Source organism: Diachasma alloeum, unplaced genomic scaffold (assembly GCF_001412515.2).
Source record: "Diachasma alloeum isolate Michigan unplaced genomic scaffold, Dall2.0 Dall_scaffold_01216, whole genome shotgun sequence".
NCBI classification, from domain to species: domain Eukaryota; kingdom Metazoa; phylum Arthropoda; class Insecta; order Hymenoptera; family Braconidae; genus Diachasma; species Diachasma alloeum.
In genome coordinates, this window is record NW_021681325.1 from 8,691 (window position 1) to 28,435 (window position 19,745).

Genomic DNA, 19,745 nt, shown 5'->3' on the forward strand with positions numbered 1-19,745 from the left:
TTCGACCGTGGCGGCATCCCTCCGTTGGGGTCGAACTACTTTTGGCTTGGGATCAATCCAACCCGGAGATCTGAGCCTCTACTTTAGTCAATCTTCTTTGGTAATGTGGCTCGATTCACAGATCTCGAACGGGAACACAAACTTTCGTGTACGAATCTCAGTATTCACCTGTGAACCTTGTGAATCGACTTCGTTCACCGAAGTCATTTTCAATTCACAAGTTGAAATATTCTCACTATAATTGTAACCTCTTATGCGGGACCGAGACATTTATTAATGTTGTTTCATAATTTTGTTCGCCAACATCGTGATATAATTCGGTGAAATGGATAATTTGCGGAAGTATATGGGACATTCCATGTCAACTCAGCCACCCCGGATTTTTTTTGTCTAGAAACAATGATTTGATTGCCGCATTTCGAACTACTATATATAGACAGTATTCCTGCCAAATTTCATTGCCTCATGATTTTTTGTTTCTGAGATAATGACTACTAAACTTTAAATTTTCAAGAATTCATAACTTTTCAATGGCGCATCCGATTCGAACAAATAAAATAATAAAATTTTCGTTTTCGTTCATACTTTCAGGGAAAAACTCATACTTATTCCATAGGCGTGAAGAAGCTTCTACACCTATTTTTCGATGAATTTTTACGTTTTTATTTTTTTTCGGCTCCAGGGCCGTGCGGTATTCGACTGGAATATTTTTTTTCTGANAATTCCTTTGAAATTCTCTTTTGACCATCGAAACAAAGCATCTGGCGTCAGGATGGGTTCACCATGGACGATTTGCAAGCTTCTACGTCTCGCTTTTCCTTTGAAAACAGCACTCACACCGTCACAAGCTCCTTTACCGTGTGCGGTTGCATGGGAATGGGCCTCTCNGACCATCGAAACAAAGCATCTGGCGTCAGGATGGGTTCACCATGGACGATTTGCAAGCTTCTACGTCTCGCTTTTCCTTTGAAAACAGCACTCACACCGTCACAAGCTCCTTTACCGTGTGCGGTTGCATGGGAATGGGCCTCTCCATCTATTCCAAAATCAGTCTTGTGATGCAGAAGATTAGCCATTTGGTAACGATTCTTGTAATGCTGTGCAGCTCCATCGGTGACATAGATGATTCTCTCGACATCTTTGCAGTTATTCTTCACATGTTGTATTAGAATTTTCTGTACCAAGTAAACAGCTGCGGTATCGTGAGTAGTACTATCTGACAAAACAACTAAACTCCGATGCTGGATCTCGTTTCCTTCGCGATAGTAGTAAACAACGGGATGGACTGTACATTGATCATTGTTGTAGTGGAAGGATTGAGCAGCATCTTGAGTCACAAAGGCATAATTTTCTGAGAAATCACAGTGCACTAGTACTTCGCCGTTATTCAAATTCTCTTTTCGATCTTTAACAAAAGCTGGTTGTTCTTTAGCAGTGAAGTGTTTTTGGATTTTGACCCTCTCTACAATTTGTAGAGAGTGGAGAGTAGCCCCCACCAAGCATCCGATCCCAACTCTCTACTCTCTAGAAAAAGTAGATAGTAGAGAGTTGGCCTCAGTTTAAGGGTCAAAAATAATATGGTTCAAATATTCAAAGGTTAGACTTTTCTAAGGGTCTGAAAATATAAGGTTCACAATATATGAATCATAATCTGTAGGGGTTGGAAGGTTTGAGGGCCATAACATTCAGCGTTCACAAAAAATTTCGGGTCTGGGCGTTTAAAGAGGCACGAGGTCTAAGGTTCTAAAGATTAGAGGGTCAGATTACTCAAAGGTCTAAATCCACGAAGCCCAGAATAGTCTTCCCCTCAGCTATCTACTCTCTAAAAGTACTCATGAGTAGAGAATTTGCCCTGTCAGTCCAACTCTCCACGAACTCTCAACTTTCTCTCCCCTTCAGGAACAAATAGAGAGTCGAACTATCCACTGGTTCCACTAGGGTGATGACGCAGTATAGCTCTCATAGAAAGCGAAAAGACGGAAAAATTTTGAAGAGAATTTTTTTCCCGACGCATTGTTTCTCTTTTCTATCGTGACGCATCTCTTTTCGAACTCATATTCATCAAAGGTATGGATTGAAATATCAATTTCTCAACAAAAACAAGGCAGCTCTCCTAGAAGGCGTAAAAACACGAAAATTTAGGAAACAAAAATTTTCTTCGGTACACTGGTTGTCTCTCCCATGATGGCATATTTTTTTTTACATCATATATGGACGTCCTCTATGAGAAAAAAAATATTCCAGTCGAATACCGGACGGCCCCAGAGCCGAAAAAAAATAAAAACGTAAAAATTCATCGAAATTTAGGTGTAGAAGCTTCTTCACGCCTATGGAATATTTTTTTCTTGAAAGTATATTGAAAGTATATTGAAAGTATGAATGAAAACAAAAATTTTCTTTTTTTATTTGTTCAAATCGGATGCGCCATTCAAAAGTTATGAATTTTTGAAAATTTAAAGTTTGGTAGTCATCTCAGAAATAAAAAATCATGAGGCAATGAAATTTGGCCGGAATACTGTCTATATATAGTAGTTCGAAATGTGGCAATCAAATCATTTTTTCTAGACGAAAACAAATCCGGGGTGGCTGAGTTGACTTGGAATGTCCCATATTTATCTTGATCTGCTCCAGAATTTTGAACCAGATGCATATAACGACTTCCGTCCTCGAGTTTTTCATAATGCAGCTACCCCTTTCGAGGAGCTTGCAAACGATCAATTTATAAAAATTTTCCGCTTGAGTAAAGAAAGGGTGTTACATTTGATCGATATTGTGAGTCAATATATGCCGGCGCCGGGTAGACGAACAGCATTGAATATTCGTACCATGGTAAGTAATTAAACAATGATGAAATACTATTTTTCAATTTTCTCTGTTTGAAAAATATAATTTGAGATCGTGCAACAAACTATCAAAGTATCTTGTTTTGTAGCTCCCAAAAATTTGAATCGAAAAATAATTCCATCTCTTCCCTCTAACCTCACACAGTCTGAAGACAAGTAGCCTAATAAGGACTTTTAACCCTTTGACCAACGAATTATTTCTCTGAAATGAGCCATTCATAAAACATTGAAATGAGCCACAAATAAAACATTGGAAAACTTTGATATTGTTATCGTTCTTGAAGAGAAGAAAACAATCTGTTTATTTAGAATTGGCCTCCCTGTGAAATTCAAATGAAAAAAATTACAAAATTGAAAACGAAATAATTCAATGGAAAAACATTCACCAGGAAATTTTATTAGATTCTTATTGAAGATTACGTCAATTTTTCTCTGATCTTGTCAAACTATTTAGCAGTTTTTCGGCTCGTTTTCGAAACACATATTTATCAGAAAAGTCTTTATACAAGGAATCGAATTGAATTGAATTCAATCTCTCTATACAACTTTTTCTGAAATTTTTTTTCCAAATCCAACTCTTCATAAGATTAAAACTGTTCATTTTTTAGGTGTTTGCAGCATTGAGATTTTTTGCAACTGGTAGCTACCAACTGGACATTGGGATGAATCGATTCTTAGCTATCGGTCAATCATCTGTGAGCAGATCAATTCATAAGATTATTGACATTCTCAACCGGAATGAAATTTTCAGTGAATATGTGTGATTTTTCAGAAATATAGATGAAGTTCGAGCATCTCGTGACAGGTGGATCTTGCGGTATTGGAAAACATTTAATTGTTTCTGTTTCTCGTGTTCCATAAGAACATTGATTCGTAGGTGTTTCAAAATATTCGGTTTTGACAATGCAATTGGATGTATTGATGGGACACATGTGGCCATTGTTGCTCCTCATGTCAATGATCCAATTCACCCAGAGAGTGTTTATGTAAACCGCAAAGGATATCACTCCTTGAATGTCCAACTGGTGAGTCAAGCAATCAACGAAGTTCATGTTCATTTTTATCTGAAATTTCTAATTCTCCTGCTCTAATTTTATCATATTATCTTCTGTCACATAGATCTGTGATGCTGACTGTAGAATTCTGAATGTCAATGCTAGATTTCCAGGCAGTGCCAATGATTGTGGCATCTGGAACAACAGCACCGTCCAGCCTCTAATGCGCAGGTTGCATAATTATGGTAGTGAACAATTCTATTTGCTAGGTAGAGTCAAATACTAATTCATCTAGGACCACCACGCACAAAAAACATTATTGAAAAACGTAGCAAATTTAATAGAAAGCTTTATTGGATTTCTATTGCGATACTTTTTGGCCGATTCCATTGAGGAATTTCGCAGTCCTACTGCCCCTTGTTTTGAGCCTCAGAAACTGTTTTATAAAAAAACTCATAGAACTCCTTCTACACAACTTTTTCTATTAAGAAATTTTCCACCGGAATTCCTCGACATGATTTTTCCAACTGTCTTTCCACTCCATCTGTCTCTTCTTTTCATTTAAAAAAAGTAAATAAAAAAAATGAAATTTGAGACGAAAAATTTTTATGGAAGATTTTCCAATACAATAAGTTGAGTATAAAAAGCGACCAAAATCTAATAATAAGCTCAATATAAATCCACAAAAATTTTTTTCCGCCAGCTTTTTCCGTCAAATTCCTTCATACGTGTCTCTAACTCCATCTCCACTCGCCACATAAATGAGATTAATTTAAAAAATTTGAGTCGAAATTCCTAAACTATTTCTAGGAGATGCAGGATATCCTCTGCGTCCCTGGCTTATGACACCCATCAAGGATCCATCGGATGATTTTCCAGAATCTGCTTACAACAAAGTTTTTTGCCGAGCGAGATCGACCATCGAACGTGTCAATGGAATACTAAAAATGAGATTTCGTTGCCTACTCAAACATCGTGTCTTCCACTACAATCCTACAACTGCTGCCAAAATCGTGAACACTTGGGCTATCCTTCACAACATGGCCATTATGGATGGCTTCGAATTTCCTGCTGGTGAGAATGAAACATATCAGGATAACGAAGATTATGGAATGTTCGATGATGAAGAGCTAGATGAGGATAATGTGCTCAGAGGACATGTCAATCCAGAGTTGGAAGCGGGTCGAAATGTCCGACGACGCATAGTTAGACGCTGGTTCACCTAAAGACTAGGAGCAGTTTATTCATTCCTTTAGCAGTTTATTTATTTCTGCAACTAACGGGAATGAATGGAGGACGAAGGAAAAACGATGAAAAATGTGATGAGAAAACTTCCCTTATTCCCTTGTACATTCAGCGTTAGGCTTCTAAAAATTTAATTGAAAAATCAAACTTCTGAAAATTAGATAAATTTAATTTAATTTTTTAAAGTACATTATGGATTCAAACAATGGAATTGGAATGAAGGAAAGTACATTGGAAAGCTCAATAAATAAATTTAACAGGATGTTCAGATGTATTTGGTAACTTTATTCTTTTTTTTTCCAATATCAGAAATACAACTTGTGAATGATACTTAAAAAATCATTTCTTCATATTTTTACATCAGTCCGAGCATCCTATTCTTTTATATTGAATAAAATCGAATGAAAGAACTTTGGAAACTTGTATTGAGAAATTTCTATTAAGAATATTTCAACAGGATGGGTTTTACAGAAAATCGACTACTATTAATATTTTCTATGAAAAATTTTTCATTGAATATTTCTATTGAAAACAAGCTAAAAGCTGAAAGCTGCGGAATATTTCAATTACATCACCAAAAACTGGAAAAAAACTAAATAGAAATGCAATAGAATTTGTTTAGCGGATTGCTTGGATTTTTCTATCAAATTCTCTTATTATTTTTCCTTGCATCCATCTTCCTCCGACGTACATAATCAATTAATAAAAATCTAAAAATTCTCTGATGCTGGATTATCACTGGGCTAGTGGACAAATAATCGATCATAGTAAAAAGAAAAAAACGCATCATAAAAAAAGAGAACAAGAAAATTTGAGGACAATCACCATGGATAATAAGTGAGCTTGTTGCTAAGGTTTCTCACAATGTGCGTTTGATAGATCTTGCCCCGGGCCTCTCTTACAAGGATAAACAGTTTTTCATCATTATAGCTCTTTTTCTCTTCCAAATCTTTATTCGAAATAGTGATGATATTCTCGGAGTTTCTTAGGGATGCGTCCTGTCGCTGAACTGCCCTAGATCGCTTCTTACTGGGAAAGGCTACAGTAAAGAGGAGGAGATTAAAATTGGAATGATTGCTTTCCATAAGGTATCGAAATAGCCAAATCACCTCACCTAGGTTTTCGCGTCTTTGGTAGGAATCAGGGACAAGGTGTGGAGAGGCTTTTCTTTTCGCACCCCCGAGGGCAGGGTCATTATTCGTCGATTCTAACAGTTGAGTCCCTATAATGGTTGGGACCCTGTCTCTGGCAGTGAGTGTTCGACTTTCGGGACTGAAGAGATAGTCTTCAGCAGTGAATCATCATGTTTTGGACTTGTGAACTTTGTCTCCAGTTGCACAAGATCAATTCCTGGAATGGATGATTCTTTGTTTGGTATCGAGGGGTCGGTATCCAACGTTTCATCGAAAGTAGGATCGGCTGTTTGGATTTCCACTGAGTTTTCATTGTTGACCTCCTCCAAGATAACCTTCTCATGATTGTCCAACCCTTCTGCAAGAAATGGATCGTTGATCTCATTTAGTAAAATGAGTTGAGTACGAAATTTCCTTCTTTTTTAGTTATTATCAGCAGACGAAGACTTTCGAATTACACCTGCCCCCCCCTGAAGAAAATTATAGGAACATTTTCCGTTGAGAATTCTGAATATGTATGAATGGGTGAAGGGGGAAAACGAATAACTATCGTAATATCGTAATCGATAATCTCAAATAATATATCCTTCACTTACCCTTTTCCACTGATCTCTAGTCTTCTGTGCACCACCAGGGACTGCATTGAGAACGGAGAAGTCCCATTTTTTGTTGACATTTTCTTTTGTGACTTTATCAGTTTTGAATTTTCCGCTGATTATTTCTGGATTCTCGGCAGCTAAATCTAATAACATTTCTTTTTGTCGCTCATTAATATTATCGGCCCGTTTGTTATCACCTTCCACTTTGACCTCTTTCTTAACTTTTCCTGACTTGTCATTTGCACTCATTTTGATCATTGAAATGATTTTTGGATCATTGACTATTTTTTACCACCGCAATGTTTTGGGACGTGTGAGTGAAATTCCCTGTTCACCTGTGACTTCCGTCAACGAAGTCGATTCACAGGTGAATATCGGGATACGTATACGAAAGTTTGCGTTCCCGTCTGAGATCCGTGAATCAAGTCACATTCACACTGAAATCCGTTTCACATCGCGTCGTGAATAAGGGCCCAGTCGGGATCCGAAGCCCAACCACCCTTTCGAGCCCCCAACCCGTTTCCAGAAGCTAAAAAACCCGATCGGACTGGGATTCGAACCCACGACCTCCTAGTGGCCAAGCCGAACTAACGATTTAGCCACCGCGACCATTGGACGTCGGTGAACTTGATTATTTGATTATAAGTTTTTTTTTTATGGCAATGCCATGGCAACGTCCCTCAGCAGCGCCATGGCAAACGGCCATGGCAACGCCCCTCAGCAGCGCCATGGCCACGCCATAGCAAAGGCCATGGCCGTGGTCATGAACATTTTTGTACGTGATATGAGCCCATAACCTATTGGATTTATGGGTAGGACTGAATTAATAATTCTGTGAATTTAATTTGACTGTGACTCTTTATTCAGTTGCACGTAAAGGACGCATCTCGATCGTCACTCCAACTCCGACTGTCGGAGACTAACTTCAGAAATATAAGGACCAGTACATTTGGACCTCTTGGAACGCATTTTCTCTTTGTCTGTCTTTTTCAAGAACTGAAGTCTGAAGAATTTTATCTGGTGACAGTGAAATATGTCGAGCTGTGTAGAGATTAATTTTTGAATACTATGTCGTTCCATGAAATCCAATAAGAAAGCTCTGCCATTTTACCCTTATTCTGCTTGGCCTTCCCTTATTCTGCTCTACCCTCGAGATTATCTTCCTTGCCTCGCAACATATGAACCTGATGACGTTTGAACCTCGCAAGATATTATCCTTGCATTATGTGACTATGGGAACGTTTTCCCTCTGCAAGATATTCCCCTTGTGATTTTTGACTCTCGCGAGCCATAACCTTTAAGAGATATGATCCTCGTGAAATTTGACCCTCGCGAAACAAATTACAATTACAAGGAAGCTTTCATTTGGAAGCAAAAAAAATAAAAAATATCATTTTCTATGGTGAAAGACCGAAAAAACTGAGTCTGAAAGCTTCGAGCTCGATTTTTAGCTATAAGCTGAGGTGCTAGCTCAAACATGATCTCTCTTTCGGAAAATGGAAATTTTGTATGGAAAAAATGTATGTTTTATTTTTTAGCAGACATATAAAATCTCGTTGTAAATAAATTATGGAAAAAAATCAATTCATAATTCCCTTCCTAATTGAGTTTAAGGTCTAAAAACTGAAGAAAAACATCTTTTCTGTGCAATTGACGAGTGGGCAAAATTGACTGATTGAAATCTTAAAGCCGAATGATCAGTTGATAATCGCTAAAATGTGCTACATATATGAATATTTGTTTCAGTTGTCACGAAGCAACAACACTTTCCACAGCGATATTAAGAATTCTCCCGAACTACTGTGTGACTTATATACTCCTCGCTCTAGTTATGATCGTAAACCCCATGCTTTACGTTGCTTCAACACGAGACCTGGAAACCGCCGTCACTTGCAGACTCTCGCAAATGACGGGAAGAGAGAGAAAACTCGTTAAAACGATCAAATTGAAGTTTGCGCTCATAAATATTGTTTACTACCTCTGTTGGCTACCAAATCTCATAAATGGAGTTTTATTATGGAGTTTATGGTTCAAGTTGCCGGTGAAAATTATCATCACCCTCTGGTACATTATGGTAAGCTGATTTATCAACATTCCAGTTTATCAATGTTGGAGATAGTTCATCCGCTAGTCCACTTTCTGTATGTATTATGAGGTTCAGAAAATTATAGAATTTATAATAATAATATTGGAAGTTAGATTTTTGATGGTGCTGAATTCGAATGCGAAGTCACTGTTTGCGAGTTGTGGTAGAGTCTATTCGTTTCCAACAATTTAATCGTTCAAATGTTGATATCACGGAAACGGTTGCAAATAGGAAAAAAAAGTTTCCTACAAAACATTTTTGATATGTAAAAATACACATTTTTGTTTTATAACTATTTTTTTCCCTAACTATTAGTAGATAAAAAGTTATGGGGCGGGGTGGGAGCGAAGCAAGTGGTGCGTTACCCCTTGCGGGAGATATCGTCGCGTTCCGATGGTCTTACCGGTAACTAGATAGAGAAAAACGATTCAAATAAACAACGTTTGCCATTCAATTTTAAGGGAGCATTCAAATATTACGTCACGCGTTTTTCGGATATTTTAGACCCTCCCCTCCCCCCTCCGTCGCACAGAGAAGAAAAGTGGATTAGCTTTAGAAACTAGTTTCTAGATTTTAGAAACTCCTGTTCTTAAGCTTTATCCTTGGTGGGATCGTAAAAAATAACCAATTTGGGGATTGTTTTTAAGAACTAATATTTTCTAAAAAATATCTGAGAAGCTAATAAAGATGGCGAATTTTTGAAATTTTTGAATCCCTTTTCCCCCTTAGTTTCTTAGATATTTTTGAAAAACTTACCGACTCAATTTTTTTGGTTGTGAGTTCTCAATGCACACAATCTACCCTTTCCTAAAACACCACTCTTTGTACAACCCCCCTCTTTACTAGCCCCCCCCCCCTCCCGGATATCGATACACCCCTTTTCGCCAAATTCCCTCAAAAATTAAACTTTCTAGATTTTGGAAAATATTGTTTCTAAAATTAAATATATTCTGGTTTAAAAGTAATCTCAATTTTTATCATTAATTTTAAACGATTTTTTTCTAAAACTTAGAAAAAAGTTTCTAGATTTTAGAAACCTGAAGGTTAGAAACCACGGTTTCTAAAATTTAGGAACTTTTTTCTAAAGCTAATCCAATTTTTTTTTCTGTGCACGACCGTCGCAACCGTGAACCCTCCTTGTATATTACGTCATAAAATCAACGACCCCTCCCCTACTTTATGTAAAAACAATTTTATATTTACTTTTTTCAAGTGCCGATTAATCAATCAATCAATTCGTTTATTGCTGATTTGTAGGTACAACCTTGATACAACGAAACAGTTTTTAGCGGAAAATAAGACAATTCCAAACAGTATAGTAGAAGAAGAACAGACTAATAGTGAAACATATGAGTAAAAAGCATGAAATAAAGTAATAATAATAAAAATAATGATAAAAATAAAAATATTGGAAAGGGAGAAGGGTCCGGCACTAAGAGACGAATGAGACAGAGAACAGGGCTCTGCACAAAGAAACAAGCAGGAGGCCGAGCCTATTCGACTGAAGAGATATGATTGTTTCTTTATGCGTTGTTAGTCTTTTTATCTTTCATCTCTACCAATTTCATTGGTAGTAAGCTTCTGAATGGATCCGTTGGAATTCTATTTTTTTTAAATAATAAGAAAATAAAATTTCTGTTTTGTGGTGAATAAAAAATGTCACTTTCTGTAAGACGCAAATTCTCCGATTTTCTCAATTTTCAAGTAAAACAAGAGGAAACTTCGTGCCAAACTTCAGATTAATATGTCTATTTTTCCCAAAGTTAGAGTGCTGTGACGTGTGGAGCATCCACACGTCGGAATTGTTTAATCAATATTTTAATAACAAAAGTATTTGCGGGTTCGATGCTGAATAAGCAGTCACACGGTGTAACAAGAGTCAACCTGAGCTCTTTGAAGGTAAAACCGTGGGAGTGCTTATCAAGCATTTTGGATTTGCAACCGCCTTGCGACTCTGCTCCAAGGCAGAGTACGGTGGGAGGCCGAAGTGTCCAGACGTTGGCCTTCCCCAAAAATCTAGATCCGCGTACGCCGAACCCACTTAACCCATTTTGTCGTGTAACCTTTCTATTAGTTAATTATATTCTCATGATTGGATAACTTGGAGTGTTACTGGTTATTTGGGAGAACCATTCCTAAATCTCCCTTCCCGATTAGTTTCCCCGTGAGCGAACGACCCGTAAGCTCACCGGTATCGCTAGCTAGGCGAAAGGGTCAACTGACGACCCGTGGATTTTAAGATACAACTAATAGTATACTAAAATCCCAAACGTCACAGTGCAAAGATGGATTTTTAGCGAAAAATCGAAAAATTGGAACTTCTTTTTTTTTGCACTCGTGAAAATATAACCTCACCGAAATCCAGATCTCAAACTGACAACAATTTATGCGAATCGGCAAAGAACTCCTTTGATTCATACCACAAAAGAATCACGCGGAAAAAAACAGGCAGACAACCACAGTCAGAGCTGGCCTGGTAACTACACATGACTCCCACTCAATAAATAAACGAGACAAGCACAACACACACGTCCGCCGCAGATAGCCGCCATAGGGAACTTGCATGGCGAGAGTGGTGTCGCCTAGGAGAAAAAATTCGTACTAAATATATACTTTTTTGTATGGGTTCTTACGTACAAAAATTTAAAAAAATTTTATTATAAATTGTTAAGAACTAATTCTAGTACGAATAATCATGGCGAAATCGAGGTTGAGGTGTTGCATCATGGGGTGTTCAAATACACTGCAGAGTGTTGACAATAATGAGCCAATAAAATTCTATTCTTTTCCTCTAAACAGTGTGTATAGACCTTGGAAACAACAAAAGCGTGAATTATGGATTAATGCTGTGAAAAAATACACGTAAGTATAGAAAATTCCTCTTCATGATGAAAAATGTTCAGTTAGGAGTTCCGTCCTGTTCGTTATGTTAGATATTTCTTATAAAATATGGAGTAAACAGAAAATTAAGGGAAACATAACCTCTTTACTTTAAAAAAAACACTGGAAAATTTCGAACCCAAAACCTCAACAAAAATTTGCAGTGCTTATTTTATTGGTAAGAAGAAATCAGAATATCCACAGCATCCTGGATACATCCCTACAATTTTCCCTCAACGGAGAGTAGTCAAAAGTGAGCAGCAGTCAATTGCCAGATTCCAACATCATCAAAACCGTCAACGTCAAAACGAAATACGCTATCAAAGACCAGTCACCTTCGATAATGCAGTAAACGAAACACAATTTGCCGGAACTCAGACTGCCTCGATTGATATGGATACGTATGTGTAATGTCTGGACAAGATGGATAGGGATTCAGGGAATAATAAATAAAGATTCCACTGATAAATATGGATAATAAAAGTATATTATCAGAAATGCGTGTTACTAATCTGCCATATTGGTTTAAAAGGCAAGTGGGGTCGGTAAGGCAGAGAATACATTGGTCAGAATACTACAATTCCTCCCCACTTAATAAAAAAAAACACATCTCAAAATATCAATATTCTTTCTTTAAATTTTTCATTAGGAAAAACTATTCTTCTTCGTTCTATTAATTAAATCACATTTTTCTTTTCCCTAAGATTACGAGAAATCGCTCGAGTCACACAATAGAATAATACTGACAATTAAACAATTCAAAAATTAAGACGTTGCACTGGTTTTGGTACTCGGGTAGACCTGCGTAATGCTGTTACGACTGGACTATCTCTCGGCTGAGAGAGTTTAACAACTGGTGTCACAACAGGAGGTACTGGCTCTGGAGAAGTTGGGGTCGATGATAACTCACCGGTTGGTGACTCCGATGAGAACGGAGAATTCATCTCAGAAAAAATCTTGTCAGAATGGGATGATCCTGCGTTCTAAATTTCAGATGTAGAACTCGATTCAGTTGGTAGGGAAAGACTCTTCGTTTCGCTTCTACTAGTCATAGAAGGAACAAGAGTCTTCTCTACACTGGAATTGGAGCTGGCGATGCTGGTTCCCAGCTCCATAGGACGATCACAGACCCTCAGATGATCAACGTGTCTCTTCCAATAGAAACCATCTCCAGTACCAATAGTGTACGTCACTGGAGACTCCTGATTAACAATCTCCCCTTGAGACCATTTCTTCTGCATGAAATCCTTGGCCATCACAGAATCCCCAATATCGAAAGATCGAACTCTGGACCCAGGTGCATAACGTTGTTGACGCAATTGTTGTTGTAAAACGTGATTCCTCAGATTTGGTCTCATCAAATCCAGTTTACTACGCATTGGTCTACCTAACTGTAACTCCGCTGGTGAACAACCCGTGGTATAATGAGGTGTTGAACGATAACTGAACAAAAATCGATTCAAAGCAGTTTCATTTGAGTAACCTTCCTTCAATAATAATTTGAAATGCTTTTTGAACGTCCTAACAGCATTTTCTGCTGCACCATTTGATGCAGGGTGATATGGAGCAGTTCAAACATGGAGAATTCCCAATTCCCTCAGAAACGACTCGAATTCATCAGATACCAAACTTGGTCCGTTATCACTGACAAGAACAATTGGGATTCCCCAAGTAGCAAAGTACTCCATAAGTACTGAAATAGTCTCTTTACTGGTGATGTTCTTCATCAACCTGACATCAATCCATTTCGAAAAAGCATCCATAATTATCAGAAACATTTTATCGTTTACTTGCAAGAAGTCAATGTGAACTCTAATGTTTGGACCTTCAGGCCATTTCCACGAATGTAATTCAGATCTAGGTGGATTACTTGAATTCTCTAAACACAATTTACATTGTTTAGTAATCTTTTCGATGTCATTATCAATACCAGGCCACCAAACATAAGATCTAGCTAGAGCTTTCATTTTAACGATACCCATGTGACTCAAATGAAGTTCTCTAAGAACCATACCACGAAGTGACTCTGGTACAACTACTCTCGCTCTGTACATAAGACAATCACTTTCACAATTTAATTCTTTCTCTTTCTTTTTATAAAGATCCATAGATTCATCAACTGATTCAGGCCAACCATTCTTAACATAATCAATCACTTTACTCAAGCTTCTGTCCTTCTTCGATTCATTACAAATAAGATTCGTGTCAATCAGTTTGACTTCATCTTCAATAAAAGTCAAAAGTAAATAATCATTTCTTTCAACAATTTCCTCCCCCACTAACATAGGAGACCTCGACAAACAGTCAGCTATAAAATTCTTTTTCCCTTCAACGTGTTGCAAGTCAAAGCAGTAAGCTGAGAGAAAAACTGCCCATCTCTGCACTCTTCCAGCAACCATAGATGAAAGACTACGAAAAGGATCGAAAATGTACTTCAGTGGTTTATGGTCTGTCTCTAAAATGAACTTCCTACCCCAAACATACTGATGACTCGACTTCACACCAAATACTAAAGCTAAAGCTTCACGATCAAGTTGTGAATAATTTTTCTCAGCTGGAGTGAAAGACCTCGAGAAAAATGCAATTGGTTTGGACTGATTATTTATCACGTGGGATAAAGGAGCTCCAATACCCATATTAGAAGCATCACAGGTGATTTTAATGGGTAATTGAGGATCATAATGAACCAAAACCTCACTAGAAATGAGTTTCTTTTTAATGTCATTAAAAGCTCGTTGATGCTTGATTGACTAAACCCATCTAACATTCTTTTTAAGTAAAGAGTACAGAGGTGAGGCAGTTTGAGCATAATTCCTGATGAATTTAGCATAAAAATTTGCCATACCCAAAAATCTGCTGAGTTCAGTTACATCCTGGGGTGGTTTCATTTCAACAATAGCTTCCACTTTGTCCCCCAACATATGACTACCCTGACCATCGATTTTGTACCCTAGAAATTTTACTTCAGTCTTGAAAAATTCACATTTTTCTAGCCTCGCAGTTAAACCTGAGTCTTTTAACTTATTTAATACTGCTAGTAATCTCTCATCATGTTCAGACCAAGTTGAGCCAGACACCAAAATATCATCGAAAAATACAATTACTCCTGGAATACCAATAAGTAATTTGTCCATCAACCTCTGGAATAATCCAGGGGCTGATGAGACTCCAAAACATAATCTTTTATAGGCAAAAAGGCCTTTGTGAGTCGAAATTGTTGTCAACAATTTCGATTCCTCATCCAGCTCAACTTGCTGATACGCATGACTCAGATCAATCCTACTGAAACACTTTCCTGAGCTAATTTTAGCTAGTAAATCAGGAATTCTAGGTATAGGATGTCTGTCGACTTTCATAAATTTGTTAATAGTAATCTTATAATCACCACATAAGCGTAATTAACCAGTTGTCTTAGCAATTGGAACCACAGGAGTCGCCCAATCGCTAGATTTAATAGGAAAAATGACATCCTCCTCTACCAATCTATCAATTTCTTTATCATCTTTACTGATCATGGCATAAGGCAGTGCCCTGGGCATAGCAAAAATAGGTTTGACATTTTCTTTTAATTCAAGTTTGAATGTACCCTGTTTGTAAAGACCTAACCGATCAGTAAAACCGTTGGAAATTTATCCTTAAGGATTTTTATTGTTAAATTACTCACGGATGAGACATTCTTAATTTCAACATTTTTTTTACCAACCAAGGACACGCCTAGTGCTCTGATCCATTCACGTCCCATGATAGGCTCATTCGATCCAGGTAAAAGAAACAACCCCCGGTTTTTCTTTTTACAGTTGAATTCAACGTCAACCTTCAGCACTCCCAATGGAATGATTGGAGATCCTGTATAAGATTTAAATCTTCTATTAGTAACAAGTAACTCAAAATTACTAAAAACAGAATTTGTGTCATATTCATTGCTAGAAATAGCTGAGATTGGCAATCCTGTGTCCACTTCAAGTTCAACTACTTTCCGTTGTATCAAAATACTCGTTTTAATTGGCCTCGAATCAAACTCATCAAACCTCTCTTCAGTTGAAGAATTTTCTTCATCAATAGCTAACAAAGAATCAAAATTCTCCTCCAAATCAAAAATTTCATCAAGGTAATTGCGACTCGACCCATTATTTTTAAAATTATTCCCAGTCTTATGAGTTCTCGACTTATTCTCTTTGGAATTATCATTATTATAATTAGCTTCACTCGTGTACCCTCTTTGGTACGACATACAGTGGCTAAATGGCCTTTTCTTTTACAAATATCACAAGAATAGTCTTTAAAATTACAAAAATTCTTCCAATGACCCTTTCTACCACAACAAGTACATTTTTTATTTTTAGAAGACTTGTTACTTCCCTGTTGATGTAGAAAATTGACAGTTGATCCCGCAGATTTCTGATGATCCATCTCGCCGGTGTCTCGTGCTGCTGCTTCGTCACTAACTGCGATGTCGATAGCTCTCTGGTACGTGAGATGTTTCTCACTGAGTAGCTTCTTCTTCGTGGCTTTATTCCGCAGGCCGCAGACAAATCGATCTCTAATAACATCGTTGAAGTTGCTTCCAAAGTCATAATGCGTTGAAAGACGTTTCAGATCCGCCCGGAAGTCACTGACAGATTGACCTTTGGTTTGCTCGCACATATTGAACTTGTATCGTTCAGTGATGGCGCTTGGCTTAGGTTTCAGATGTGAAGTCATTAACTCAACCAAATCAGCAGATGACTTGCTGCTAGGTAATTCAGGTGCACACAAACTTGAAATGAGGGCATAACCCTCTGAACCAAGAAGATTAAGGAACATTCCTTTTGTCTGAACTCTGGGACTGCATTGCCACGCATAAAATGCTCCCAACGACGAAACCATTGGCTCCAATCTGTGGTCCTCTGATAACCCTCTATCGATCTAATCGAATTGGAAAAAATTTGCGTTGCTGCTTGGACCTGCTGCTGGTGGACTTGTTGCTGTGGATTTTGCTGTATTGGTTGTCCCAACTGTTGTGTCAGTTGTGCGTTCACCTTCTGGAATTGGATTTTGATCGACTCCAATTCCCTTTTATTTTCAGCCAATCGACTGTCCATTTCAGCAATAAGACCATTCTTCTCAGCCAATGCTGCACTAGCTGCTTCTCTGTACTCTTTTAATTTTTGTTCTCTAAAAGCCAACTCACTTTTTAGTTGCTCAAGTTGTTGCTCTACAGATGCAGCCATCGTGGTAACGTAACGTAGACCATGAGGTGAGACGCGTTCCACTTATTTTGAGGTTTACACACGTAATCTCAATAAAACCCAAAAATATTTTTATCCTCGTCGGCAATTGTAATGTCTCGACAAGATGGATAGGGATTCAGGGAATAATAAATAAAGATTCCACTGATAAATATGGATAATAAAAGTATATTATCAGAAATGCGTGTTACTAATCTGCCATATTGGTTTAAAAGGCAAGTGGGGTCGGTAAGGCAGAGAATACATGTGTCAGAATACTACAGTATGAGACTAAACCTTCAACTCCTACTGAATTCAATAAATCGGGAGATTTCAGTTGTCAAACGGATTTATCGGGAGATACGAACATTTGTAGTTATGACGAATCAATTTTGTTTTATTCATTCGGAGATATTGATGGGATCAAAAGTGTGAAAGTGCAAACTACTATTGATGTTCGAATTTCAACACATAAAGGACTCCAGGTTGATCTGCCCGTGGAAAAGAAAATGATAAATGATGCTAGCTGTGACCCGTTCGACGCTGACCCCTACGTACATGATTGTCCAGGTTTCCACGGCAGGAAATCTATTGAAAATGATGAACAAATGAATAGATTAACTGGTGTGTCAACAGCGTGGTTTGTTTTCTCGTCGAATCATCTCCACGCATTGAAAGGAAGTAAACTTAGTCACGAAACTAAATTACTCATAACTTTGATGAAATTGAAAACTGGTTTATGTTACACTGCACTTGGTGTCTTTTTTGGGATTCACATAACAACTGTACAACGTTCATTCGTCGAAACATTAGAATGCCTCAGTGTGTTGACAAAAAATTTTATATTTTGGCCCTCTAAAGAAACAATTAAAGCTACTCTTCCCGAAGCATTTAGAATTCATTATCCCAATACAAGAGTTATCATCCATTGTACAGAAGCAAAAACTGAGGTGCCTTCAGCAATCAAAAATCAAGTATTGATGTATTCTCAATACAAACACAACCACACCGTTAAATTTCTAATAGGGTGTACTCCGAGTGGATTCATTAGTTTTGTCTCAAAATGTTATGGTGGTCGAGCCGGAGACTGTTTCATCACAATTGATTCAGGCATTATTAATTTATTAGAACCTGATGATTTTGTCTTGGCTGATGAAGGTTTTCCGAATATTCGTGTTGAAGTAGAAAAAAAAATGCAATTTTTGTCATGCCCCCATTCCTTGAAAAAGATCAATTCTCGGCAGAAGAAGTCGAGGAAACTTATAATATTGCTTCGGTAAGAATCCATGTGGAGCGAGTGATTCAGCGTGTAAAAGAGTTTTACATATTTCTAAAAATTCCCATTCATTTACTGTCCCATATTGAGCAAATTGTTTCTGTAGTATGTGCGTTGATTAATTTGGAGAAACCTATCATTCAGGAAAAACATTGATTTCATTGAAAAAAGTTGTAAATTCTGTGGAATGATATAATAAATAACAGATAAAAGTATTTTTGTTTTTATATCTTTCGTTTATTCACAACCATTAACAAAGAATACTGAATACAATAATTGTGCATGATTGACTGTATTCATTTGTTAAGTATTATATTTACGATAGTTTACTGGACTGATAAAGCTTAATTAAGAAGAATAAATCCATTTTTCAAATCTCTTCCCCAACCCCTCCTCCATCTTCCCACCATTGCTTTTCTCATTCTCAGTGAGATGACCAGCATCAACCTGTCTATCGAACTCAGGGTGACCGTGGCAATTAAAACAGTAGCTAGAAGAGATCATAAGCATTAAACGCGAGAAGAGACCAGAACAGTCGGCAGATTCGAACAGGAAATACCGACAGGGCAATCAGAAAGATCAAATATGAGAGATAATCAGGAGAGATAATCAGGAAAGGGTCGTATTTCGAGAGGTCAGACGTTTGAAGGATCAACACGTATGAAAAAATTCAAAAATTCAATCGAATAATCTAGCGCTTACTACAAGAAATTCTATTGAATTTCGATTGGAGCTCTACGATAATTCTGAGTTTTATTAGCATTCTATCGAAAATTCTATTTGTTTTTTACGCTAATTCAATTGAAAATTATGCAACTTTACCCTGCACTTCTAATAGATATTTGTTTATAAAAAAAAATATAGCTGTTTTTATATCATTTATTCTGTTAAGAGTTTTTCTATAGAAATTATTGGGCATGAATTTTCCATTTTTTTTTCTTGCATTTTATTAAAAGAAATGATAGAAAATACATCGGAAAAACTTGGAAATTTTACGCCTCAGAACTTCTCTAGAAAAATAAAAATTTATTGACGTTTTTCTATCAAATTTTCTGTTAACAAAATGACACCATAAAGTTGCATAATCTCCTATAGAATCGACACAAAAAACAAATAGAATTTTCTAATAGAACTTCCACAGAATCCTTATAGAATTCCAATAGAATTTCTTACAGAAAGCGGTAGGTTTTTCTATTAAATTTTTTCATGCGTGGATTATTTCGAGGGTTCAACGTAGAAAGAGTCAGACGCTGACGAGATAGAAGTCATGCGTATCAGACGTCTTGAGTGTCTCACTTCTCAAATCTGACCCTTCAGAAGTACAACTTTTTAGACTTAAGATCACACAAATTTCCGACTCTCCTGACCTCTTAAACATCTCACTCTCAGACATTTGACTTTCCAGAAATCTGACCTCAAAAATTGCACTCCACCTACCCGCGGTCTCTCCTCACATTTCATGTTAAAAGCTCTAATATAAC

The 19,745-nt window shown here is 37.2% G+C and overlaps 1 protein-coding gene and 1 long non-coding RNA gene across 2 annotated transcripts; one reads left to right on the plus strand and one right to left on the minus strand.

Annotated features, from left to right (window-relative positions):
• Positions 1-4,712: 4,712 nt before the first annotated feature.
• Positions 4,713-10,352, plus strand: LOC107046140 (the record flags this gene model as incomplete). Its single annotated transcript, XM_015268664.1, has 3 exons — positions 4,713-4,912; positions 8,562-8,889; positions 10,159-10,352. Coding segments are annotated over 3 exons (540 nt in total), but the record flags the coding sequence as incomplete, so codon positions are not given.
• Positions 5,348-7,381, minus strand: LOC107046141. The gene is made up of 3 exons (XR_001461518.1): positions 6,813-7,381; positions 6,198-6,574; positions 5,348-6,122 (listed from the first exon to the last, which is right to left on the minus strand). It is a non-coding gene; the product is annotated as an uncharacterized LOC107046141 (long non-coding RNA).
• Positions 10,353-19,745: the final 9,393 nt, after the last annotated feature.